We start from the raw sequence: 26,844 nt of genomic DNA on the forward strand, positions 1-26,844 counted from the left end.
CTTATTTCTAACAAAGTAATTTTTTAATTGAATTAAATGGTAGGTAAGTGTCCCATTGATATTTTACATATTACTGCTTTAGGATTATGGAAGACGTACAAGGAAAAACCATTGTGACCTTGTCTGTCCACTCATTAAGCCTACCCAGCTTATCTTGCTGAAACTCTGCAACCTAGAATCCAGGGATATGATCTGGATAGAGACAGGACTCCTAAGGAGGCTTTACCCCAAAAACATCTGGCACCGTTAAAGCTTTTTAAATCTGCAATGTCCTGGACTTATTGCAGCTTCAGTGACTGAACACCACTGATACCAGTCAGAACCATAGGCAATAGTCAGCACAATCCAGCCCATAGTAATAAAAGGAGTTAAGGAATAAAGTTGTATTTTCTTTGACTCCATCTGTATCTAATGTATAACTTGGTCATTGCTGTATTTTGTCAACTTGCATTTATCTTAACTTAAATATGAATACCAACTTAAATTTATGGAATACTTTTTAGGTAGAAAATGCTTTAGAAGTGAAATGAGCCCAAGAAGGAGATATTTAAAGGATGACCAAAAGCTTTGTCAAAGACGTTTTAAAGAGGGTGTTTGGTTAAATGGGCAATTCTTTATAAATTTCCAAAACTGTAAGCAGAAGGAATTTTCAGAACAATCAAACCTTCATCTCCAATTACTGTTATCACAGTTTAGAAATGAATTTTTGTGTTTAGGTCAGTAATGCACAACATACACCCCACAGGACACTTCTGCCTGAGGATGCTTCCATCTAGCCTGCCTCGGTGGCAAGCCCCACCCACAAAAACACATTAACAGCCAGTTAGGCCACACCCTCAATGTTATTAGCAGTCAAAATTGTCAGAGTTCAGATTGTTTATGAATGTAAGCATTCAAAATTATTCATGCATTACTAAAGATTAACTATGCTATTAATTTTTCTAATTGTTCAAAATTGCACAATGCTAAAATGATTTTAAAATAGTGCTAGAAATTATGAGAAGACACTGGGTTATAATAATAAATTACCAATTTTATACATATAAGGCCATTGAATTTTTTTAGAAATGCAAATTATCTGAAATTTACCCCTCTTCCTTGCAGCATCTCTTCTCCTTCAAAATGAATGTAACCAGTGCTCTACTGCTGGACTGGTGTAGTTCCACAGCAGAGCATGGTCAAAATGAAAGCTGCAGGGACCTCCTCAGGAAGCAATTCATGTAAATAGCCCAAGCTGTCAGAAGGCCGTCAGGACAGTCTACCATTTGTGGCCTTGTAGCTATCCATAGGCTGTTGCACTTCAAAGAAGCACCACCACAGCAAGACCTTGGGTCTAATAAGAGGGAGGGAGGAGGTGATAGAAGGATAATGCTAGCTTCAGATTAGTCCAGCCCACTGGTCCCTCTAACCTGGATGACCAGTAGAATGGGATTTATACAAGCTTGATGCATATATCATACTTCCACATGTACACTGCTGTTAAGTGTGTGGGACCATTTTCTTGAGATTCCTGTGATCCCAAGCTCCATTTTACATATTCATTTTGTTCCTCCAGAATCACCCAATATTCCTTGTCTTTAGGGGTGGGCTGGTTACTTTGTACTTCTGCAATTTGTTGACTTTAGTTCATTTTTAAAAGTATTTTTGAGGAAGATTTCTTAAAGTAGGATTTAGTAGATTTTTCATCCTGTTTTGAAATGTAGGCCTTTAAAAATGAATCATGAGTTTAGCAACCAGTGAGCAAAAACATCACTGTTTTTGTTTCACAATTTGAAAAGCTAATATCCTGCAGTTCTGCAATAAATTTGCAACTTAGGATTTATGCCTCAGTTTTAGTGACTGTATCTTCATATTGAAGATTCTTGAGGCAAAATTCAATGTTTTTAATGCAAATTCTTTCTATTGGACGATTCTCACAAATTGAAGACTAAATTGATAGAGCTCTATCTCAATTGAAATGGGTCATGTCTCTGAAATTGCTTATCAAGAATCTTATGACTTCAAACTCTTTCATCATGGATGCCAGATCATTTGTCATTTTAACAGTCTCTTTACACTTAAGATGTGAAAAAAAATGTGTTATATCCATCTGTGCAATCATCAGGCCAAAAGCACATGTATATTAGAATATACTTCTGTACTTTTCTCATGAGTGTACCCTAATCTACTTGAGTACTATACTAGCTTGCTCCCACAACTATAAACATCACATTCAGAACATTCGTAGTAAAGTCTCTGCACAATTAACTGCCACCCAACAGGATATGGCATACAGATATCAAAGCTCTCAGAACAACCCTGTTTCCCCAGCATGCTTTTATCTGGTCTAGAATTTACTCCATTATATAACAGCACCATGCTTGGCCCTATCCTTAACATGGCACTGAGACTCAATAAGTTCCATAGTTTATATACTCGTTTTGGTACTTCCTCTAGGGCATCAATCCAAGTCACGTAAGATAGTAGATCTTAACAATACTACTGGTGACAAAGGCAAGGAATAATGGAAGTCACTGCATCATCAACTGATAACTGAAAACTCAAGCAGGCAGAGACCCAAGAGTCTTAGACATTGCAGTTCATCACCTTGGAATACGGAACAAAACCCCATGGGTGGCAAATTAGTGGACTGACGTACTGGAAAAGCTCTGACCTGTCCCTACAGCACTTCATTTTTGCACTAATGTCGCTTCAGAGCATCACTTTATAAAATAAAAATCCTGAACTAGCCCTGTGTGAATGCAGTGTCCAACAAGCAGAGCAGTGTTTAATTTCTGGATGGGACTGAAAGCACTGATGAGATGTTCTTAGATCTTAAAGTTGATATCTGATGCCAAACAAAACAAGAAGCCATTTCCAGGTATATGCCCAGTCGGAGTAACCTCTTCTTCATTTAAGTATTAAAATTCACATCTGTGACAAAGCTTTAGGTTCCCTGTCTAAAATCTCATTTGTCTCAGATGTTGTGCATGGTTTAGAACAATGCAAGTTGATTTTACGTAACTAATTTGACAGAATTTTAATCCCATCCTTAAAATTTGAAACTCACCACACCAAATCTTGCTAGTAAGTACAGTTGGTTCTGTAAATGGAACCAAATTTGATGCTTTGCATCAGTTCAGACTTGGGGGTCCAGATTTCCAGCCAGCAAATCTTTTGGTACTTTGGGCAGATTGATTGCAGTAATATTTTTAATTATTTTAAAGTATTTCAAAAGTTTTAGCTTATTTTAGTTTACATCATTTCAATTCATTTCAGATGTTTTTTTTGATTGCTTCTGCAAAGCTGGTATCAGGTCTTTGCCTTATGTAAGAGATTTTTCTCAGCAGTTTTGTGAGCTTGTTCTGTAAACCTACTTGACCCACTTGCATTGCGTGAGACCCTGGTGCCATGGTGAACTTTACTATTTCAGTCCAACACACTATTGACCAGCAAATTCTACCTTTTTGGATCTGAATCAGGTGAGTGCAAGGCAATGAAGAATCTCTGCAACAAGTGCAGGCAGTATGCCTTACTCACAAAATCAGGACCCTTTTCTCATACTATACCAGTGAATCCATTCCCCTGGATTCATGTTATTCGAATATAAAAAATTTACAAATCTATTTGAGGTTGTTCTTGCCTTTTGCAGGTGCCATGCACAATTCTGCTGTAACTTTCTGGGCCTTTGTACATGCTGCTAATGCCATTGCTCAGGCATACATGTCAGCATTCTGGGTTGATAAGCCCATAAGAAACTTTTCCTCTCCTCATTTGATACATTGCTTCTGCTTGATGACCCACACAAAGCTTGGAGTTCTCCTTATGGAAAATGAAGATTGTAAATTTGCACCTCTCTGCAAGATTTCATCTAACATCAGTCTTTAGACTAGTGCAAGTTGAGCAGAACCATGTTCTGACAAAATTAGTAACTGAAAGTGCTTTCAGTTGTATGTTTTTTTTTCACTTCATTCTATGGTGGTAATATCATTGGGTTTGTTGCTTAGAAATTCAAACCTTTTTAATATTGGATTAAATTTCGCCTTAGTCCATCAGTAGAACTTTGTTTACATTTTGTTCTTTGCTCACACCATCCTCTTGCCGTAAAGTGGTCGTCTCTGAGGTCTTTCTGCACTTTTATGAACTATCCTCTCTTTTTCTGTTGATGTGCCTTCTACAGACTCATTAATTTCCCACAATTACCTTGATTATGTTTTTATCTACCTTGTAAGAACTACACCCCTTTCTCCTCAGTTTGTATTCACTGGTTTGGCTTTGCTTTCCACACTAAGGTATCCTAGATGTCGTCCCTTTTTCCCGAGTTGATATTTTGATGTGTGAGTCAGTCTTTTGGGGAAAATTTGTGTTTTAATTTCATATATGCTACCTGTGCAGCTGGCTTTTTTCTTAGTTCTACACAAACTAAAGCAAGTTTTTATTTTCATTTGTTTACAACCTCCTTTTCTCCCCACCCCCGACTCTAAATGGATCTCTGCATATTCAAATGTACGTCTCTGCCTCTGCATCACCTCACAGATCTGGATTTCTATTAAGGTCACTGAGACTGCTGTATTTGCAGGGTGGCACTGTCCCTGTCCACCTTATTTTCCGAATTCCAACCACTGGTCACATATCTGACGCATCATATTCTTTGTTTTACAGATTCTAACAGTTTTGTGTATTTTTGTCTAATTTCAGATTTGAATTTTTCCTTTTAATAATTTATCTTATTCACTATTATTTCACATGCACAATTTAACACACTGTCTACCTTTTTTTAACTCTTTTTTTCAGTCTGTGCTCTTAATCATTGCCAAGCAGTTACAGGCACTTTGCCAATGCTGTTCTCAACTAGCTGTTAGATCCTCTAAAATGACTGGTCCTCCTGCTTTACCATTTCCCACCTCCTTCCCAACCAGCTCATCATGAAAGTTTTTTTTCTCTCCTCCCACATCTTTCCAGCAATTCTGTTTGAGGTCAGGAAATTACCACGTGAGGAACAGTGGGACATGGTACATTATACTTCACCATTTTGTGTCATGGTGATTCAGTACACAAATCTGCTTGTACTACAGGGAGAAAATTGTATCCTTTAATGGTTTGGGTCATTAAATAATCCATTTTAAAACTCAGATTCTGTACTGAGATGAATTATTCAAACATGCAGCTTTTCAAAGATGTTCTCCATTGTAATATTGATGTTAGACAAAATAAATATGCATGTTTTACTTAAATTGAAGTTGATGCCTATAAGCTTTATAGCTAACATGCTTGTTTTTAGCTGTAAGTTTCAGTGGGTCAGTTTGTTGTAGCAATGAACAAGTGAAGCTTGCAAAATAATTCTAAAAATATTTCTGCTCCTCTTATTGTTTAAGAACTGATAACTCCCTGGACATTTAAGTTTTATGGTTCTGAAACTCCTGGTTTATTTTTGCATGATTTGTATTTTTAATAATAAAAGCTTATTTTGCATATCTCACATCAGATTAGCATATGTGACCTAGAAACATTTTAAAGATATGATGCTGATCCTCTCCCACTGCTTCTTTGCTTGACTCTCATCAGTGGTTACTATAGTAACCATGCACTCACTTTGCCTTTGCAGAGAGGAGCTGAAGCTGGCAGCAGCCCAGAAGTCCCAGCAGCTGGCAGCACTACATGAGGAAAACAGCAAACTGGCAAGCGAGCTGGGTAGGAGCAAGGACGAAGTCACCAGCCATCAGAAGGTATGCGATCAGAAAAGGCACTTTAATTTTCCTTCCTCACAACAACTAAGTGCTGGTATTTTTAGAATTTCAAAATGAGTAATATCAATATGTGTTAAACTTGGATTTATTCATCTAGTATTCCATTTTGTGCAGTATAATTTACTTCAGCAAACCAGTTAATATGTAATCAAGGGGAGTGGTTTTGCTAATTACAAAGTGGTCAGTTTAGACATTTAAATGGTTCATCTAGTCCAAAACTTAACTTTTTGGTCACCTAAAGCTTTGGAATTAGGATATTCATAACCACAGCCCCTGTACAGATTGTTACCCCTAGCAACATGCATGCATGTGCATCTATTTACATAATTTAATTGTTTCTGTTTTAACGTGTTTACTAGCTAATTTCCTGAAATTATAATATCTCCATTGAGAAATATGTTTGATTTTTTTCCCTCTGATTTTTAACCTAGATTACCTCCCTTAAGCAATATCTTGACTAAAATTCTAATCCTTGTTTTAACTCTCTCCAAGCTTCTCCCTCCTCCCTATCTCTGTAATTCCGTCCAGCCCTACTACCCTCTAAGATGGTCCTCCACTATTGACCTCTTGACCACCCCTGAACTTAATTGCTTACCATTAGTGGCTATTATCTTCAGCTGCCAAGCTCTAAATTCTGGATTTCTGTCCTGATTTGTTTTGTCCCTTTAAAAGTTTCAATCTTTAGAACTCTTTTTAAAACAACCTCTTTGACCAAGCTTTTGGTCATCTGCTGAACCATCTTCTGAGGCTCAGATTTTGCAGGATAATGTTTATGTAAAGTGCCTTGGGACAATTTGCTACACTAAAGGTTCTATATAAATGGAGATTGTTATTTTCAATTTAACAGTCACAATTTACTATGCTGGATTATTATTACACACTGTTTACATTGACCTACAGAAATGTGATTGGTTATATGGAGGCACATGGAACTTGCAGCCATTATTGAATTCCATTTTTAAAATTCAGTGTAGAAATAAAATTACCACATTTGTTTTTATTTCATTGATTTGGGAAACTTTGTTTGTAAACTAATGGAATAAAATAATTTATTTTTAAAACAGACTTTGAAAAGTAGCCATAAATATAGGAGGGACCTCAATAGAGTAATTAAGAAGGATATATTTCCCTTAGTATCAGGCTCAAAAATCAGGGCATAAGGTAAAAGTAATTGGTAGAGGGAAGATAAGGAAAAGTGCTTCATCCAGGGGGTGGTGGGGTCTGGAACTCACTGCCTGAAAGGGTAATAGAGACAGAAACCCTCATCATATTGAAACAATATTTGAAAGTGTACCTGAAGAGCTGTGACCTGCAAGGCTACAAACCTAGTGCTGAAAGGTGAGATTATTTAATAGGTCTTTTTTTTGACTATCACAGATATGGTGGACTGAATGACCACCTTTGAGCTGTGAATTTTCTGTGATTTCATGATTACCAACATTTCTCTCGGGCAAAGTTTAATTTATAGCTAAACAATAAGATAAGTCATTGTGGTACATAGTGTACCATAAGCAAAACCCAGTTAAGTTGGTAATCAAGGTAAAACTCTTACAAGTTTTATATTGTAAGAATTAATCATAAGAATAGCTCTAAAAATATATGCTATATTCCAAATATTTCCTGTATCCTAGCTGGTGTCACAAGCTTTCCATAAGCTTGAGCATTAAAATATTCTCCCATATTTCATTGTTTAGACTTGGTTACACTCTGAAACTGATAACAGAAAAAGAAGGATAAGTGACAAAAAATCGTGTTTTGTTATCTAACCTCAGAAATGCTGTGGTTAGCTGTCCTGATCCAGAGGTAGAACAGTAGGCAGTGATTATTGAAAGATGCACTTCTGTCCAAAGTTTTTTTTTAAATATATGCTTTTGTGTTTTTAGACAGTACAATTATACATCACCCTATTATGGCCTGTTTTATTAAAGTCACTTGAACTATCAAAAACTTTATACTGTTGGGCCATGATCACAATGAACTGAATTGAGGCATTTTGAGTATCTTAGAATCTTAAGATGAAGGGTTTGTATTTTTGATCCATTGAGATATCTTGTACTCACTCACTGGTTTGATTCACTCCTGTTACAAGTGCAGATTTCTCTTGGATGTCACAGATATTCCTAAAAATTAATCTTTTCTCAAATGTGATAGAATTAGTATTTTAAAATAGGTCTATTTTAAACATTACGTTCTAACTTAGTAAAACAATTCCAGATAAATTGTTCACTTGCGGTGTAAACTATATTATGCTCCAAAGCAAAGGTCCCTTACTTTGTTATTCCAAATGACCTTATCCATTTATTACCTGTCCATACCCCTATCAGAATATATAGTATTTCAACATCTTAAATTCCAATTGTAATCTGACCAACAATTTTCCCTAATCATCTGCCAGAACCCCATCCTGATCAAATCCTCTGAGCACCCCTGTCCCACCATTATATAATTTCACTCTAGCCCATACATATGCCTCAATACCCAGGTGGTACATGTACCACTGCTTGGGAACTCCTTTATAGTTTTAACAGTAGTTATAAAAAAACACAGAAGTAGGCTATTCATAGAAACCGTTAGGACTATTCATCATGGTCATGGGTGATCATCCACTTCATTGCCTTGCTTCCATCTTGTCCCCATAATCCATTGATCCCTTTAGCATTAAGAAACATATCTACCTCCTCCTTGAATATATTTATTATCGTGATCTCCACTGCCTGTTTTGGTAGAGAATTCCACAGGTTCACCAAATGCTGAATGAATTTTTTTTTTCTGATCTCTGCTCTAAATAGCATACTGTTTCTTGAGGCTGTTCATGGTTGTGGACTCTTCAGCCATTTAGAACATCTTCCCACATCTGATCTGTCTCATCCTGTTATAATTTTATAGGTTTCTGTGAAATCCCCTCTCATTCTTCTAACCTCCAGTGAACATGGGTCTAACTTTCATCATGGGTCAGACCTATCACCTCGGAAATCAGTCTAGTAAACCTTTATTGCACATCCTCCATGACATGAACATCCTTCCTCAGATAACTATTTCAAAATTCCAGTTGGGGTCTCACCAAGGTCCTGTACAGTTGCAGCATGACATCCTTGCTCCTGTACTCAAATCCTCTTACAATAAGAGCCAACATATCATTTGCCTTCCTAACTGCTTGCTCCATCTGTATAACAGTTGCTGAAAGCAAATATTCAAGAATACACCGGTTTCATTGCACCTTCCCTCCTCCTAATCTATAACCATGCAGGAATGATATGTCTTTAATTTTTTGAATCAAAGTGGATAATGTCACATTTATCCATGTTAAACTACATCTGACATGCATTTGCCCACACACCCAATATGTCTAAATCACTCCTCAAAGTTTAATTTTCAGTAAACCAGCCTTAAGATTAGTGGTTTTCCAATTGGTGAGGAGTCACCATAATCATTATTGTTTAAAGAATTGTGTTGTCAAGCCAGGTTAATTATATAAAGGTTGTATAGTGCCTTTCACAACCTTGGTTTACCCCAAAGTACTTTATAACCAGTGAAGTACTCTTGAAATGGAATCACTATTATAAAGTAGGAACAGTGCACCTGAGCTGCAGATCACAACATACCTGGGCCAATAAGCACTAAAGGTCAGTACTGATGTACAAGATGCATTTAGATTCAGTTTTGTAAGAGAGGATCACACCAAAGTATGATGCAAAGAAGATTTTAGTTGTCAAGTGGTAATTTCATATAAAAGTTGGGTGTTATACATGAATGACCAGTATGTGCAAGGCATTAATAAATCATTTTAAGACAAAAAATTTGTTTTTATTTTAAATTCCATAATCTCCTTGCACAGTAAAAACAATGGTCATCCAAGAAAAGCATCAAATGTAGTAAAAAAATAACATAGATCCATGCTGTTCCACAGGAATAAAGAGCCTGCTATCCCTAACTGGTCTGACCTATGTGGTGGACTTTGTGTCCTAGAAAAAACTAGAGTTGGGCAATAATTATTGCTTTGCCAATGTTGACCATATGTCAAAACACGCATATATTTTAACAAATTATTCTTTCACTTAATAGTAGGCTTGAATGGTACTAGTGTTAAACAAGTTAGCACAATGTCTGTGGTGTCAATACAGGGGGAAAATTCTAAACAATTTTAGTGAGAACATTTAAATAACTGAAAACTGTTACATCTGCAAGTAAGGGAATACAGACTTTAACATTTATAGTGTATGTCAGATTTCAAATAACATAAGTACATGCTGATTTCTGATTGATGTTTAGGGCATCTTTATTTAATTAGGGCTATCTGTTGAGCAGTGGAGTGTATGCAGACCATTCAATCAAATCAAAAGTGAGCTGGGAAAATAGCTTGTGATCCTTTGGATGAGATGCTAAAGTATCACCTTATTCTGTTACTAAGTTTTTTGAAAAAAATCCTGCGGCATTATTCTTGATTTTTTTTTCTTGGCCAACATTCTTCCTTCATCAAAAACAGATCAGTTGATTATCCATGTTGCTTCACAGATTCTGTTCTTTCATTTTTGTTACTGCCCTCCAAATATATGAAATGCTTTGAGAAATGTTGATGTAATAAAATGTTACATAATATACTGATAAATGTATTAAATTTGATTGTTTTTGCAATATTGTTCTATTTGCCAGTCATTATTTATCAGATCCAGTGGTTTGTGATATTTGTCATACTGTGAGTACAGTTTTAAATTCTTGTAGTCTTGGCTGGATCTTAGGAAGGCTGCATCTGTTGTGGAAATGTAACGTTGGGAGTCAATGTGACGTATTCAGCATGTATGCCATTTTATCCGCATCTTTCCAGTTTCACAGGAAGCCAAAGTGCAAGTTATATTTGAACTGGGGTTAAAAATTTTATGTTTTGGCTTGAGATCATGCCAGTATCTCTGCTTTGCATAAATTCTCCCATTTTGTTCATCTACATTCCTGTTATAAGCCAAAATAGATTTATACAGAAATAAAAACAATATATATGCACCTACTCTTGTGCCTTTTTCTTGCACTTTGCTATTGAAGTATTTAAGAATTATTAGTGGTTATTAAGACAATAAACACTATTTCATTATTGGCTTTGGATTTATAATTTTGTGTGTTCTCTGGAGCTTGGATAATTAAAAAAATATGTGTAGCCTGCTTACCTTGAAGCTCTTTGGCAACAAAGTTTAAAGCTATACTTTTTTGAATTTCAGCTCGAAGAGGAGCGATCTGCACTTAATAATCAGCTACTAGAAATGAAAAAGAGGTAAGCTCTCTGAATTCTGTAACACAATGTGTTTCTTGGCGAATTGGAAGGCTAATCAGATTGGCTGCTAACTAGTGCAAAAGCATTTTAACTGTCAAATACGAATAAATGGCTGTCAGTGGAGTAAATTACATTTAAAACTTCCCCAGTACCTAATACACTAAGGTTGACTGATGACGTATCCACTTTGTGCATACTATTTTTACTCAATAATTCCAAATCATTGTATAAATTTGTTAATAAAAATATTCAACTTTAACTAAAATGAGCTACTTTAATTTGAATGAAGATAGCAAATATGTCTTTTGGAATCACTATATGAAGTATGATTTCAATTTGTGGAAATATTAATTAGAAATTGTTTTAAAATTACAAACTCCTGCCTTCATGGGAGATCTGTTAGTACTAGTATTATTATTAGAGACCAAATAGGATTGTTCAATTAATGCTTTGGAAGCAGAAAGGATATTACTGTTTCCTTGGCCGCTAAACTATTAGGTTAGCGTGATTAAACTATTTGATAGAAAGGTATTGTTACAGAAATTAGGGCATAATCTCTGCACAGCTTGTATTTTTATGGTAAGCACATTTGCAACATTTTCATGGAGACGGTATCTGTTGTAAAGAACTAAACGCTATTTTAAAGTTAATGTGTGACCTCCTTACCCATTAAGATCTTTCAGTAATTCTAGAGCATTTGTGTAGTTGGCCTCAGTTAAGAAATTGTGAAATAGTATTTGTTTTTTTTATCATCTTTGGAAATTAGCTTTAAAATGCAAATTGCAATTAAACTTCGCAATTGTAATATGATTTCCATACTTTGAATACCTAATTCTAAAAGTAAGTAAATATTTGAAGTAATTTAGGTAAATAAAAATAATTTAAGCATTCTAATAATTTTTGAAGCTGAATTCATTATTACTAAATATTCATAAACTTATGTAGAATTCATATTTTAAAGCTGACAAGTTGAGAAGACCTAAGCAATTTGGTTAACTATTAGCTATCAAATGTAGGTAGGATTTGGGAATGTGTTAACGTTTTTCCAGTTAATGAATTGAAATTACTGGTAAATATTTTAAATTAATTGTTGTTAAGCTTTTTACTTTTTCAAATAATTTACTTACTGAATAAGATAAGCAAATAATATTTGACCACACAAAGCTGTCTTCTGCACTGTATTTGATTATAGAATTAACATTTATCCACAAGTAAAAAAATCCAGAAGAATTTTCTCTGCCTTATGCTGTGACCCAGATCTTTCTTAAGATGAAATCCAAATTAAAGCCTTCTTACTATAAAAAGAATGCAGTTGCTTCTCAATAATGTTAATGTATATTGAGTAGTAGGAGTTTAAATGGCATATGAACAGTGAATAATGTTCATAAAATTTTTAAGGACATAATCTTATAATCGCTGCTTCATTTGGACCTGGACTACATGCAAGTTGCTAATCATAGAAATGTAGTATAATCTTATTGGGCTGTTGTAGTTCTATCCAGAATGCATTTTTTTGATGGAGAAGGTTGGGAATGCAATATTATAAATTGAGTTCCATGAAAATATAGCAAGACCAGGTCAAAATACTTAATCGTGAATTCTGTTTCTGAATACTGATTTCCAATATTTTTGAGATTGGGTTTATTCATTTTTTTTTATTATTGTAGCTGGGTAAATTTGGGTGACTACTGAAAGCCCTTTCAGAACTTTTTATCTTGAAAAGGGCATGGGAAAATATTCTCCGTAATAATTTTTGTCCTAAAATTATATTTTGAATTGAGTCGTGCTGAATTGTTTCAGAGCCCAATTAAAGGTAACCAAAAACAGTAAACTCTGTCTGTTCGTGGTATTGTCAGATGAAATCTGCCAATTCTATACCCTTTTTGTTTTGCTTGCTGAGGAAATGATACAGCACCCCTCAAGTCATACTTTTTTTTAAATCTATAATTTTGAAGCACAAAGCTTATAGCCTCTGAAAGTCAAGAATAAATCTTTGAATTGTAAATTAAAATATACCTTTAAATATAATAATTTGAATGTTGATCTTTGAAAGCTAAATATTATTTTATTGAACATTGACTTCTGTTTCTGTGCTAATGCAAGCTTGTCAAACAAGTCACTGTGGCTTGCAAAGTGTCATTGTCTCTCTGCATTACTTACAAAACCTCATCTCACTCCTCTCTCTCTCCTAATTTTGCTGTCCTTGCTAAATCTGTCTGTCTTTGATGGTAAGACTGAAAAAAGTCTATCCACGTTACAATAAGTAGCCAAAATCAATCAAACCATAATTTTTGTACATACTATGGCTGCAACCTTCCTTTACTGTGTCTTGCTTCTGTGTGAATTATTTCAAGCAGTTTTTTAACGAAATAAACCATTTAATGCGGAATTGTGTAACTTCCTGGATTGTAATTTGCATTTTTTCTTCCATGTTTCTAACTTGTGCTTCTTGTTATCTTGCATTTTAAAGCTTACCCAATAACACTTTAAGGTATTTGCTTCATGACTAGACTTTTTTCTTACTTCAACAGTAAGAGGAGAATCTGGGTGATGCAAGGAACCTTTTCAAACAATTTACAAAAACAAAAAGCACTGTGAAATTTGTTTTGGAGAAATTTCAGAAGCTAGCCTAAATGCTGTCAATGTTTGGAATTCCTTTACAGTTGCCAACTTAAGCCATCTAATTGGATGATCAGATCTACATAGCCACCATCATAGAAACCAGTTTAAATTGATCTAGTCTATAAATTTTACATCATAGCAACATACTTTAACAATAATTTATTACTAGATGTTTTTAGGGCTTATTTTACACATAATTTGATCTTTGTTAATATAACTTCAGTACATGCTAGTGAAATTTTTCAAAGAAATAGAAATTTTGTGCTTCACTTAATGTAGATATCAAACATAGAGATCATGCAGCCCATTTGGTTTACCTCTTCCAGACAATATATAGCCAACCTGAGACTGTCTCCATCTGCCTTGTTAATCATTCGGCAGCAAGCTTGGTAAAACTCCTCTGTAACCCATATAGTAAACAAAGCTGCACAATACTACTTCATTTAAAGCTCACTTTTGAAGCATGGTCAATTATTTTCATGTTGTTTCCATTGATGCAAAAACCCATCTAGTTTTTGCTACCCCTGCCTGATCTGGCCTGTATGACTCCAGACCCACCAATATGGTTGACTGTTAACTATCCTCTGAAATGGCCTATCAAGTCGCTCTGTTCAGAGGACAGTTAAGGATGCCAGTGAACCTGTCAATAATTTATTTTTAAAACTTAAACATTCTACCCCTGACTGGGAAGCAGTCTCTCCCTGAAATTTGTGAAGGAATCCTTGGGCAAGTATGTTTGGACCATCTGTTTAGTTTTGAGGGTGCACAACATAAAATTGTCATAGTATCATAAAAACATAAAGGAGAAATAGCATCAGCTGTAGGCTATTTGGCCCTTGGTTCACTTGGCAATTCAGCAAAAAGCATGATCTTGGCACTGTTTTTACCTCTGTTGGTGGGTGGTGGTGTGTGTGTGTATGCAAACACATTTTTTTAATCCCACATTGAGAGTTAGGAGTGGTTGATACATAAAGGTCCTGAACTTTCAGGGAAATGTCTTCTGGTGATTTTCCAATTGTGCACTAACTTCAGACCCCTCATAGAGTTCAGTGGCAGAGCACCAACTTCCTGCGATTCCCCAGTTACAGTGGGGAATTTCACTTGTTCACCATGTGTCAGGTTAGATGAGGTTTGGATTCACTAACTCCATTCATTTCAGTTTAAGATGAATGGCTATGGGAGAGAGAAGCAAGTTTCAGGTAATTTATTATTTTTAATTGAGTTAAATCTATTTCATTCGAGTGTTTTCTAGTGCTCTTAAGTGTTAAATTTTCCTTTTCTTACTAATTTTTCATGTTTTTAGTCATGCAGTTAATTTTTGAGTGTTTGTGAATGTCAGAGCTGGCAAATTGAAATTTTAGCACTATAACAGGAAAGGATGGTTGCTACTTGATTATGCACCTTTCATTGAGTGGCTATCTTTACAGGTAGTCATGGGGTGAGATGCTCAGCTAATCAATCAGCTGTCCTGGGGTTAGTAAATATTTTTGAGCAGGAAAGTCGAAAGAAGTGAGTGAAGATAAAACTCTCTTGTTCACATAATTTCATCTGTAGTACTCAAGGGGATACTCTACTGCAAAGTTTACTGTTTCTCTTTGATCCATTTTATCAACCATTATTGTAAACCAATGGATGTTAGTTTCTATATAATCACCTGATCATTTAAGCTTTCATGCTTAGTATTTTTAATATTTGTTAAATGCCTGGATTCCTGTAAAAAGCATCGCTAATGTTGCGCCTGTATGTTCAGTTTTTTTGTCCTGCTTCATTGCTTCTTTAATAATTAAACAAGTTAGTTAAATAAAGTTATTCATTATAAAAGCTTCTATCAAAATACATTGAAGACACTTCTCCAAACATATAAATTTGTAGCAAACTAACAGACATAAAATGCACTACTCATATACTTCTGTAGCGAACAATGATTCTATTGACAGCGATTGACTGTCCATAGAATGGCCGTTAGAATGCAGAAGATGAAAGATTGACATCTGTGATTTTTTTTTAAAGTACCAAATTATTGATTTATAACAGATTTACCCCACCCCCACCTCTTGCACCAGCTCATCTGCTTCTGACGCCTTTGTTGCATGTGAATGCAACCATTCCAAAGCACTTCCTCATTTTTCCCCTTACTGAATTTGAAGTCATCAAAAACTCTGGTACCCATTTCCTAATCTGCATCAAATTCCTGATCACCTATCATCCCTATAGTTAGTGAGCTTTGTTGGCTCAGTTAAGCAATTCCATTATCAATCTTGTTTTCAAATCCCTAATAACGTTAACCACTCTGTATCTGCTATAACTCTTCCACTATGTATCTTTCCAAATTGTCTGGCCTCTCAACTGATTCTCTTCATCATCATTGGCCAAACCTTCAGCTGTCAAAACCTTAAACTCTAAGATTTCCTCCCAAAAACCTTCCCATATCTCCATTCCTCTCTCATTTAAGATGCTCCAAAAAAAAATCCTCTACTACAACTAAGCTTTTGGTCTTCTACACTAAGATCTTCTTATGTGGTTTATCATCAAACTTTTATTTGATATCATTCCTGATATTTGACCAGATTTGGAAACTTAAAGGCCAAACAGTTTAATTCTTTATATATAAAAATAAAAGGTGAGTTGTAATCCACTGGGTTTCCCTTTCGCTCTGAATTGCCAATGTTAGATCAGGAAATATTCAAGATCTAAAAAGATACAAAGATAACCTGACGGGCTGGGGGATGGGGTGAGGGTGCAGTCCTGAATATTTAGTACAAAGCAGGGTGATTTAATTTTCATTGAATTTTGTTGCAGCAAGTTGTCCTTTTAATCATATTTAAACTCAGCTATGCTGAGTGTTTTTTTATTATTAACCCTGCCCAGATGTTTAAAAAACAAAATTGTTAAAAAAAAATTGCTTTTATTTTGTGTAAAGATCCTTGAGCTGACTTGCCCAGTATGCAGATAATCCAATTATACTTTGGTACCTTTATAAGAAGGATAAGTTTAATTTTGCCATCCTAAAATAAAACTAACTTTGAGATTTTTAGAAATACTCTGACATTTTGGCAGAAAGGACTTTAATCTTTTAGCCCTTGTTCTTTTCTGAGGATACTATTATTTAGCAGAGATAAAAATAAACCATCAGCATGTGTGGATTCATTTCAATGAAAATGTACTTTGGAACATTGCCTTCTATAATTGTATTAAAGTAACCTTGTCCTAGATCATACAGCAGTCCCAGTACTACAGCATCAAGTGCTAAACTGACATTGCATCAAATGGAATTAAGCTTCTCCACCACATCATGCTTGGAAATGGGTAATTCTTCAACAAGTCTGGGGAAAGAATTTGCAACTGTTCTATCTATTATTTTTATTACTTTGTATGTTTCCTTCCCTCCCTTATTTCTTCCATTCATCAATTCCCTGAAAATAAATTGGACAGGGCAGACTACAACAGTGCTATTTTGTTAAGATTGTTGGTGGTCAATCATCCCAGCCCCGGAAATACTGCACGGAGTCCCTGAGGGCAGTGTGCTAGACCCTACTAACTTCAGCTGCTATATCAATGGCCTGCGTCTGAACTAAGGTCAAAAGTAGGAATGCTTGCTGGTGATTAAACAATGTTCAATTCCATTTGGAACTAAATGAGGCAGTCCACGCTTGTAAGCAGCTAGACCTGGACAACGTTCAGGAATGGGCTGATCACAAAAGTGCCAGGCAATGACCATCTCCAGCAAGAGAGAGTCTGACCACCTACACTTGATATTCAATAGTAATATCATCACCTAGTCCCCCAGCTTCAACATTGACCAAATTTTACTTAGTAAAGTAAATTCTGTGGCTTCAGGTCAGAAGATGAGTATTCTGCATTAACTCACCAGCCTTTCTACCATCTACGTGGCACAAGTCAGGAGAATAATGGCATATACTCCACTTGTCTGAATGAATGCAGCTCCAACAACCATCAAGAGGCTGGATAAAGCTTCCTGCTTGATTGGCACTCCATTCATGACCCTAAACATTTATTCCCTTTATCATCTTCAAAATGCACCGCCTTTATTTGACGATGCTACTCTGACAGCACCACCTAAACCAACAATACCTACCAAGAAGGAAGACAGCAGGTTCATGGAAACGCCAACACTTTCAGGTTCTCCTCCAGTCAAAAAAAAAGATTTAGACTTTTAAATCACCGTTCCTCCTTCATCACTGAATTCAAATCCTGGAATGCCCAACTCAGTAGCACAGAAGGAATACCTTCCCAAGAAGGACTGCTGCAGCTCAAAACTGGTTCACCACAATGTTCTTGAGGCATAGAGGGGTGGGCAATAAAAGGAGGCCTCGCCAGTAATGCCCACCCCAAAATGTAAATAAGTAACAAAATTAAACAAACCACTACCAGGATTTTAGGACTGAGATTATGTTAATTAACACCGCATATTTATTTTCACGAGAGAAACTGGTCACTGCTTCCAGAGGGCAAATTGGGAATAAATGAGAAAATTCAGGCAATGACTTGAACCCAGTTCAATCAGATACTAACCTAAAGTAGTGAATATCACCTTGCCACTGAATTTGGATGATATCATACTAATTCCCTTGAGTTTTGACAGCACAAAACTTTATGCGCTGTATACAAAATTTGAATCTCAATGCCTCACGCTGTACTTGGTACTAACAAGAATGGTAAATGTGAAAAATATATTCTTCTCTTAATATTGATAGCACTTACCAATATGTTATCATTTTGTTTGGTTGCATTACCAAGTGTAATATTGGAATGCAGTAGTTGGGGAAGGTGGCTCATCATTTCTTTCTCAAGGGCTATAGAGGTGGTCAATGAGTGTTGGCCTTGCTAATTCATACAATTCACATCCTACAAATGATTTTTTTTTAATTACACAAATAAAGCATTATTCAATTTATGGAAAAAGAAACAAATGCCATAGCCTATCCCTACATGGGATAATGGTTTCACCCACTCTGCTTTTCAGACATTTCTGTCGGTTTTTCAGTCCCCATCAGAAAATCACCATCTTTTGCTTTACCCCAAGTGCATTCAACCTATATCTTTATTAAAATATCTATCACACTCATATAATTCTGCCAGGGTCAGGAGAGAGAGTTTGCCATGAGAGCTGGTGTTTTAAAATTACAGCTTGCCAAATCGCAGGTGATTAACCAGCTTTGCACTGGGGAATAAGAAGAAATGGCAATAAAGGCCACTTACGACAAGCATTGTGTTCTTTTTGCTATAAAACCCAGGTTCTCCACTTAATTTTCTCATTCCTGATAGCATGAAAATCAATTTAGCAGTTTATATTGCCATCTCCGCTCAAAGAATTGGTTTCATTTCGTTTAGCATGTTATGTGTCTCAATGATCCTGCACTTTGTCTACTGAATCTGAATGTTTCCTCTACCAAGCTTAAATCTGTGTAAATGTAATTATTTGTAGTCTTTGTTGTTTGAAAGGTGATGTCAGTGCCACTTGCAAAGAGGGAGCATGCAGATATCAGCAGGATTCACAACAGATACTCATTTGCATGCACCAGTAATTGCAGTTGCAGAGCTATGCATGTAGTCATTGTTGCTTGGCATCATGTGCCTTTCATGGATGACAGATATGACATTAAATAAGTTAGGATTTTGTGTGCATTAATGTCGTAACTGTAAAATACACAAGTTTGTTGAATTGAGCAGTGTTGTGCTTTATGACTATTGTGTATATAATCATTGGTATGTAAAACCATGCATGTTCAGTTACCTATAAATGGAGTTTGGTGTCAGTGTGGCCGAAACTACTATGGAATAGTTTTTGTGTCTTGCTGCAGTTCTTTAAAATGTCATATTATTGACACAACAAACAGTGAAGATGTAAGTATAAGATTTCCTACTACTAAAAAGTACCACCAAAATATAGTAATGAATAAAATCTGCATATTGGCTTTTAATAGTAACTTAATTTTCTCAATTTTGGACAGTTCCATGCTGCTGAATACAAGTGAAAATGAAATCTGAATTTAGTTTCTTTAAATGGTTGTAGTATGATTAGTATTCTGAGATTTTTATTTTTCTGCAGAGAATCTTTATTAAAGAAAGAGTTTGAAGAAGACAAAAACACTTTACAGAAATCCATCGCTACTACTAGTGCCTTGATCACAGATAAAGACAAAGAACTAGAGAAACTCAAGAATGAGGTAAGATATATTTGTTCAAAATGGTGGCAAAAGTTGGGAATATGCAAACAAATGGGGCAAAGTGTTTAAGTACTTAGTTTTGTGATAAATAAAAGTACCATTTGTTGTCAAAATAGTTTTATAGGTCACCATCAGTATTCACAACTAGATATCCTTGTAAAAGTCTTCAGGTCTGGGAGCTGATTTCAGGTTGGTAGAGATACTCGTAGTTCAGTTGTCTAAATCTAGGTCAGTAATGTTGATGGTCTTGGTTAAAATTAAAAGAGCACTTGCACATGTACTGTGATAGAGAAAGAGACTATCCATCTCAAAGCCTCTACAGTTGATGGAAGTACATTTTATACAATGCAATATGGTAATGATTTATCTTTTAATATTACTTATTATGTGTAGTATGAAGGCATTGCCAGGAGGACCAGAATTTAGTCCATGCCCCCAACTGCCCTTGAAAGGTAGTGACAAGTCAGCTTCTTGAATTGCTATGATCTCCTGCTATGGATACTCTCACATTGCTGCTAGATAGAGAGTTTATAAGGAACAGCAATATTTTCCAAGGCAGCATGGTGTGTGACTCTGAGGCATACAGCAGGTGGTGGTGCCATCTTGCACCTGCTGACTTCGTCCTTCATGAGGTTAGGCTACATAAATTTCTGTCAGGAAAGCCTGGGGGGTGGGGGGATCAACTGTTGTGTATTTTGTAGATGGTGCACACTGCAGTCATGCTGCACTGAGTGGAGCAAGATTGCATTGGTGGAGGGAGTGAATGATTGAGGTGGACCTTGAGATGCCTATCAAACAGGATATTTTGTCCTGAATGATGTCTAGCTTTGTGAGTGTCACTGTAGTAGCATTCATCCAGGCAAGTGGAGAGTATTCCACCATGCTCCTGATTTGTGCCTTGTAGATGGTGAGAAAACTTGGTGTCAGGAATCATGAAGTAAGTCACAGAGAGGAACGGGTCGTCTACCCACCGAGTCCGTGGTGATCATCAACCACCCATTTACATTAATCCCATTTATTTTATTCTCCTCACATTTTCACTAACTCCCCCACCCACCCACAGATTCCATTACTCACCTACACTCCAGGGGCAATTTACAAAGGCCAATTAACCTAATAACCCACACATCTTTGGGATGTGGGAGGAAACCAGAGGATCTGGAGGAAATCACATGGTCAAATGGAGAACATGCAAAGTCCATGCAGACAGCAGGCAGGGTCAGGATTGAACCTGGGTCTCTGGCACTGTGAGACGGAGGCTCTACTAGATGCACCACTGTGCCACCCCAAAGGAGTAACCAGTCCAGGAGGGAGTCACTTGCCTGAGATACTTGGTGACTTTCCTTGTGCGATCAAAAATGCCCAAGAACCTAAGAAGACCATGTTTTCTCCAAGTTGCATTTTGAGGACAGACGTGGCCCCAGTTCAGCTTTTGTTACAAAGCTGACAACTCTGACAGAACTGCTTTGGGAAATTCAGTGTGTTGTTACAATGAGTCTCAGAGCTGACATCCTGCTGCAAACTACCAGTTCTCCCACATGATGTCATTAATAATTGATGTCAAATTGAAAATTCAAAGGAAACCAATTAATGCTACAAATTATCCAAATGTTAATATTTGTAGCAGTTTGAATTTTTACTTCATTGTTACCAATACAAAAATACTGAATTTTAGGGTCAATGGGTGTAATTTAATGTGACCAAATGAACAAGCTGAAATGGATCATAAAAAGCTAAATGAAGGAAACAGTGCAAAATTTCTGAGAGTAAATATTTGTGACAGTTTTATTGGACCAATGATTTCTGAATTTCTTGTAGTCCTATGTGTGGTGTCTGAAATGCAAAACTTTTTTAAGGCTTGAAATTCATTGCAAATTTTCTTAACATCCTGCTAAAAACATCCACTGGCGACACTTAACGTTTCTTGATTTACAGATTGCAGTGTTACGAAGTGAGAATGCCATGGCAAAAAAATTACAGTCAGTAGTTCAATCATTGGAATCCGATAAATCAAAACTTGAACAAAAGGTACAGAGCTTGGAGAAGAAAATCAATGATAACCAAAGGCAGCTTGACAACATCACATCCTCTCCAGGTACAGATAATGTCCTATTCTGTTAATAATTATATATTATTCAGCACTAGTTTATGAGATTATTGTCAGATGTATAATTTATGTACTATATCTTTCCAACTACTTTGTAAAATTAGAATTGCATTTCCTAAATAATTGCTCTGAATTTGGTCTTTCTGAGATAAGTCCCCTCTAATACTCCTGCAAGCTTTAGTTAACACTGCTACATGAATATTAAGCATTTGCAGTGACTGGTATATGGCATTCTTCCCTGGTTTTCCCACCATGGCATTAAAAATAATCATATAGTACATATTAGATGGAAATCTACCTTGAACCAATTCTTAATATGATAATTATGTCAGAAAGTACTTATGTATTCTGTTTGTGAGAGTAGAGAATTGGTTGTGGAGATTTTATCTACCAGCAGGAAACTATTTATTTTGCTTAGTTTACCACTCACCAAAATATGAAGCCTGGGGATTAGGAAAACAATCGGTGTTGGGGTAAGTTCAAGAAATGACGTAGTGGAGGGTCCCATGGTAGAGCATGGCAGGGTCAGGGAGCTGCTCCTTGAAAGAGCAGAATGCGCTTCCTTCTGTTGACTCCACAAAGTGTAATTTTAGAAATATTTATAGATGTTTGAATATTTTGTTTGTGCCACATCGATAGTGTGCAGTTCTACTTGCCGTTTTACAGAAAGGATGTGTAGCACTAAAGATTAAGAGGAGATTTACAAGCATGTCACTAGGGTAAGAGAATTGTAAGTGCATTTGATGTACTATAATCTAGAAATCTGTAGGCTGTGAATTGGGAAGTAGGATTAAACTGGATACCACTTTTCATCTAGAATGAATTTGATGGATTGAATGGATTCCCTCCATAGTATAAATTTCTGAGTCTGTAAGAGAAAAGCTGTTACATTATGGTCACAAATTATTCAGTAAAACTGATGGAATCCTTTTGTGACATCAATTCCATTTCTCAGGGAAAAAAAAGATGCATTTACTTGTATTTATAGTAAGTAGTGCCTGTCTTGACCTTGCAATGTCCCAAAGTGGTTCTTGGCTTTACATAAAAAAGCCTTGAATTACTTGTGAGAGGTAATTGACCCAAAGCATTAAATATGTTTTGCTGTCCACAGATGCTGCCTGATCTGCTAAGTATTCTCAGCCTTTTCTGTTTTTAATTCAGTTTTCCAGCATCAGCAGTTTCTTACTTTTTTTGGAAAAGCTTTGAAATGCAGTTACTGCTGAAGCAGTGACATAATGTACTAAATTTGCTTTCATTGTGTTGACTTGGACACTAAGATTCCTCCTGCCCTTCAAAAGTTGCCATGGGATCTTTGCATCCATCTGCGAAAGTGTAGGCTTAAAGTAATATCTCATCTGAAAGACATCACACTGCTACAAACGAGTGTTAGAGTAGATTGTGTTATGTCACTCGAGCGGAATTTAACATGTGAATTCTTGGCTTGTGTGGAAGAATGGTGCTACTGAGCACAGGCTGAAATCTATTTGAAAAAATATTAAGTAACTACAAAGCAGAGATCCTTCCACATATGTACTAACTAGCGCTGAGAACTAGCAAATGCAGCACATGGACCTGTAGGTGAATGGCCTCCCTAGTAAGATTCTGCAGTTCTACAGATTATAGTTAATGACTTGCACATGACTTCAAATGATGCTGATAATAGCATTTACTACAGTTGTTCCTAATGTTTTGAGATAGGAAAGCTGACTCAGTAGTTCATAAAAATAATTCATGATCATAAAAATAAGAACATACAAGTTCTCTTAAATGTAGATATTCTTTGTGGTTTTACATACTTTTTTAAAATCTTTCCTTTTTATTTAAAGGAGAACAAGTTATCGAAGAGCAAAGGGAAGAAAATGATTCTGCTGAGAGTCAGGTAAATCAATCATTTTACTCATTTCTCAACATGAAATGATTTGATTAAAATAGACATTGAACCAAAGGGAAGCTGTATTGAAGCTGTGATAGTAAAGTTAAGCCAAATACATGTACATTGAACAACTTGTTTTAAATAACACAAAATTGAGCGTCTGCAAGTGGTTAGATTTTGTATTTTTAATTATTATTTCTTTTCAATTATCTCTGCTTTATCTGTAATTTCTTGATGACCATTTGCTTCCAGACATCCTCTTCCAATGGTGAGGTTAGCAGAAAGGTCATAGACCATTCTGATCATTGGCACCATTGTCAGCCCCAAAGAGAACTCTCAAATGAGATGCAGTGAAAGACTGCTTAAGTCATCGTGCACCAGTAGCAAAGGGTGACTCTGGTTCCTGCTTCTGCTGGTATCACATTTTCAAATAGAAAGTAATTGGACAAAGCTTGTTGGTGAAAGTTGTAATATTATTTGAAATCTAAATTTCTTATGTTCTTGCCAAGCTTCAGAAACTTTACTCAGTCATACTGAAATCCATTGGTTAGAGTCCAAGGAACAATAGAGTAACACAGCATAGAAAGTGGCCCTTCGGCCTAACTTGTCCATGCTGGCCAAGGTGCCCACCTAAGCTAGTCCCATTTGCCCACATCTGGCGCGTGTCCCTCTAAACCTTTCCTATCCGTATACTTATGCAAATGTCTCTTAAACGTTGTTATTGTACCTACCTCACTACTCTCTGGCAGCTTGTTTCATGTACATACCACCCTCTGCGTGAAGAAGTTGCCCCTCAGGTCCCTTTTAAATCTTTCCCCTCTCACCTTAAATTATGCCCTCTAGTTTTTGAGTCTCTTTCCCTGGGAAAAAGACCTGTGTGCATTCACCCTATCCATGCCCCTTATGATTTTATGCACGTCTATAAGGTCATCCCTCAGTCTCCTGCCCAACCTCTATGACCCAGGCCTTGAGTCTTGGATACCAGTATGAAATGATAAGGGAAATGAACACAGAAATGGTATCGTACAAGTAATGAAACAGAGAAATATAAGGAGGCAAGCGCTGGCAGAAAGACACATGAGCAGAGGAGACTAGAAGAAACATGTCCAAACCAAGCAACCACAAAGTTTCAAAGAACAGTGTATTCTGCAAACATTGACAGCAGATCCGATTCAGCCTCAGCGTTGCAGGCCTCAAACTACTCGTATGTGTTGCTTGAAGAGAGTATATATTTTCAGTAGTTATCCATGCTGGTGTTCATAGTTTAAATAGGTTGCTAATCTGGATCATTACTGTCTCTTGTTGTGCAATTATTTTGTTTATTTGGATGTCGCTGACAATCTGTCTCTAAAATACCCCTGAATTGAGGAGGTGGTTAAAACAGAGTCCAGACAGAAGATTTCCTTCCTTGAAGGACATTAGTGAATTATTTGAGTACTGAGTTACTGAGATCAGCTTTTTTAAAATGTTGAATAATATAGATATGACTTTTATTAATTAGTCATTGTTTTCCCTAAACGAGTTCTGAATGAAATATTTCAATTTTTTTTTACTGTCCACAGATGATTAAATCAGTTTTTCACCTTATTTCAATTTATGGCAAAATTGGTTTACTTTCAAACGGATCTAATTCTTGGGGAACTACAACCTTCTCTGCATTAGAATTAATTCCCAGGAAGCCTAGAAACATCTGCAGATTTTGACTGCAGATCAGTTGTAATCCTCTACTTCCAGATGAAATAAACTTAATTTTTTCCAATCTTTTGTGAAAGGATTAATGACATATACCAGAACTGTTTTTTTTTCCAGATTTTTCCAAATCTGAGAACAGTTTACAATGGTAGTGGTTGTTTTTTTCTATTTTGGGTACTGTGGAAGGGTTTATGATTACTTAAGAGCAGCCAACAGTTCCAGGATATCTCCAAACGAAACTGGAGACTATTCAAAACCTCTTCAATGCAGCAGGTGGCTTTCTCTGTAAAACACGACTTGCAACATGATAGTTGCACGGAAAAGTTAACACATATAAGTAATGGAGCACAAAAACATTTTGGTTAATGCTCAGAATTCAGTAACATAATTGTGCAAAAGTGTAAGCAAACACTTTTTAACGTGGTTATTTTCATGAAACAGATGGTCTTGAAACCTTATTTTCTTTTAAGATCGATGCACTGAAAGACATTGATAAAAAATCTGAGTGTGCTTCTTCTGAAAATTTCTGTAATTTTCACAATGCCTTTTAGTTGATAGACTTGATGTTAAATAATGCGCTGCTATGCTAACTGCTTTTCCATTTTCTTTCTCTCCTTGATGCTGACGATGCTACTGTCCAAACAGCAAATGGTTTGTTATTGCTTGCAATTTTCTTTATATCTGTGTGTTCTGGATTTCTGTCATTTTGCAAAATTGCTAAGATCATCCTGTTACTTGAATGCACAGACACATAATAGGCAGAAGTCTGAATAGAAAAAACGTTGAACAAGTCTCATACAGGATGATCTAAGTATTATTGCATACCATCAAATCTTTCGACTGTGGCATGTTTATCAATTAAGTGCATCTGTGGGGTGCTCAGTTCCTGTCTGTCAACATTTTTTTTATTGACTGCTTTTCACATAATACTGATATTTGTTTTTGAAAAACATACTGTAAATGCCTGTAACGCTTTACACAACCTCCAGGTTGGCTTAAGCGCTTCATACTCCATGAAGTACTTTAGGAGTGCAGTCACTGATGTAATTAGTAATATGCACACTGCAGGCCCCCACAAACAATGTGATAACCAGATAATCAATTGTAGTAATATTGTTTGTTGATGAATACTAGCCAGGTGACTGGGGATATTTCTCCTGCTCTTAGACAGAATTGTACCACTGGATGTTTTAAATCCACTGCAGAGAACCGACAAAGTACAAAATTTTATGCTAAGTATCTAGAGTGAGACTTTCTGATTTGGAGAAGTCTGAACCAAAGGTTACTAACAGACTATTAATCAAAAGAAAGAAAGTTAGTAAATTACAAAATAGAAACTACTGGGGCCTTACATAGACAGTTAATTCCAAATGGGC

At 36.1% G+C, this 26,844-nt stretch overlaps 1 protein-coding gene across 7 annotated transcripts in view; it reads left to right on the plus strand.

The window, feature by feature from the left end:
• clip1a (CAP-GLY domain containing linker protein 1a) overlaps positions 1 to 26,844 on the plus strand; it is a 125,720-nt gene that overhangs the window by 94,271 nt on the left and 4,605 nt on the right. For 4 of the 7 annotated variants that reach the window (XM_052031875.1, XM_052031871.1, XM_052031876.1 and 1 more), the window contains 7 exons: positions 5,585 to 5,705; positions 10,934 to 10,986; positions 13,220 to 13,249; positions 13,457 to 13,477; positions 19,679 to 19,796; positions 21,732 to 21,891; positions 23,730 to 23,782. In XM_052031875.1, coding sequence (XP_051887835.1) covers positions 5,585 to 5,705; positions 10,934 to 10,986; positions 13,220 to 13,249; positions 13,457 to 13,477; positions 19,679 to 19,796; positions 21,732 to 21,891; positions 23,730 to 23,782 — 556 coding nt within the window. Of the gene's footprint in view, positions 1 to 5,584; positions 5,706 to 10,933; positions 10,987 to 13,219; positions 13,280 to 13,456; positions 13,478 to 19,678; positions 19,797 to 21,731; positions 21,892 to 23,729; positions 23,783 to 26,844 lie in introns of those variants that run through there. The other 3 variants (XM_052031872.1, XM_052031877.1, XM_052031873.1) reach the window with 3 other exon arrangements.

The sequence above is a fragment of the Pristis pectinata genome, chromosome 17 (assembly GCF_009764475.1).
Source record: "Pristis pectinata isolate sPriPec2 chromosome 17, sPriPec2.1.pri, whole genome shotgun sequence".
Lineage (NCBI taxonomy): Eukaryota > Metazoa > Chordata > Chondrichthyes > Rhinopristiformes > Pristidae > Pristis > Pristis pectinata.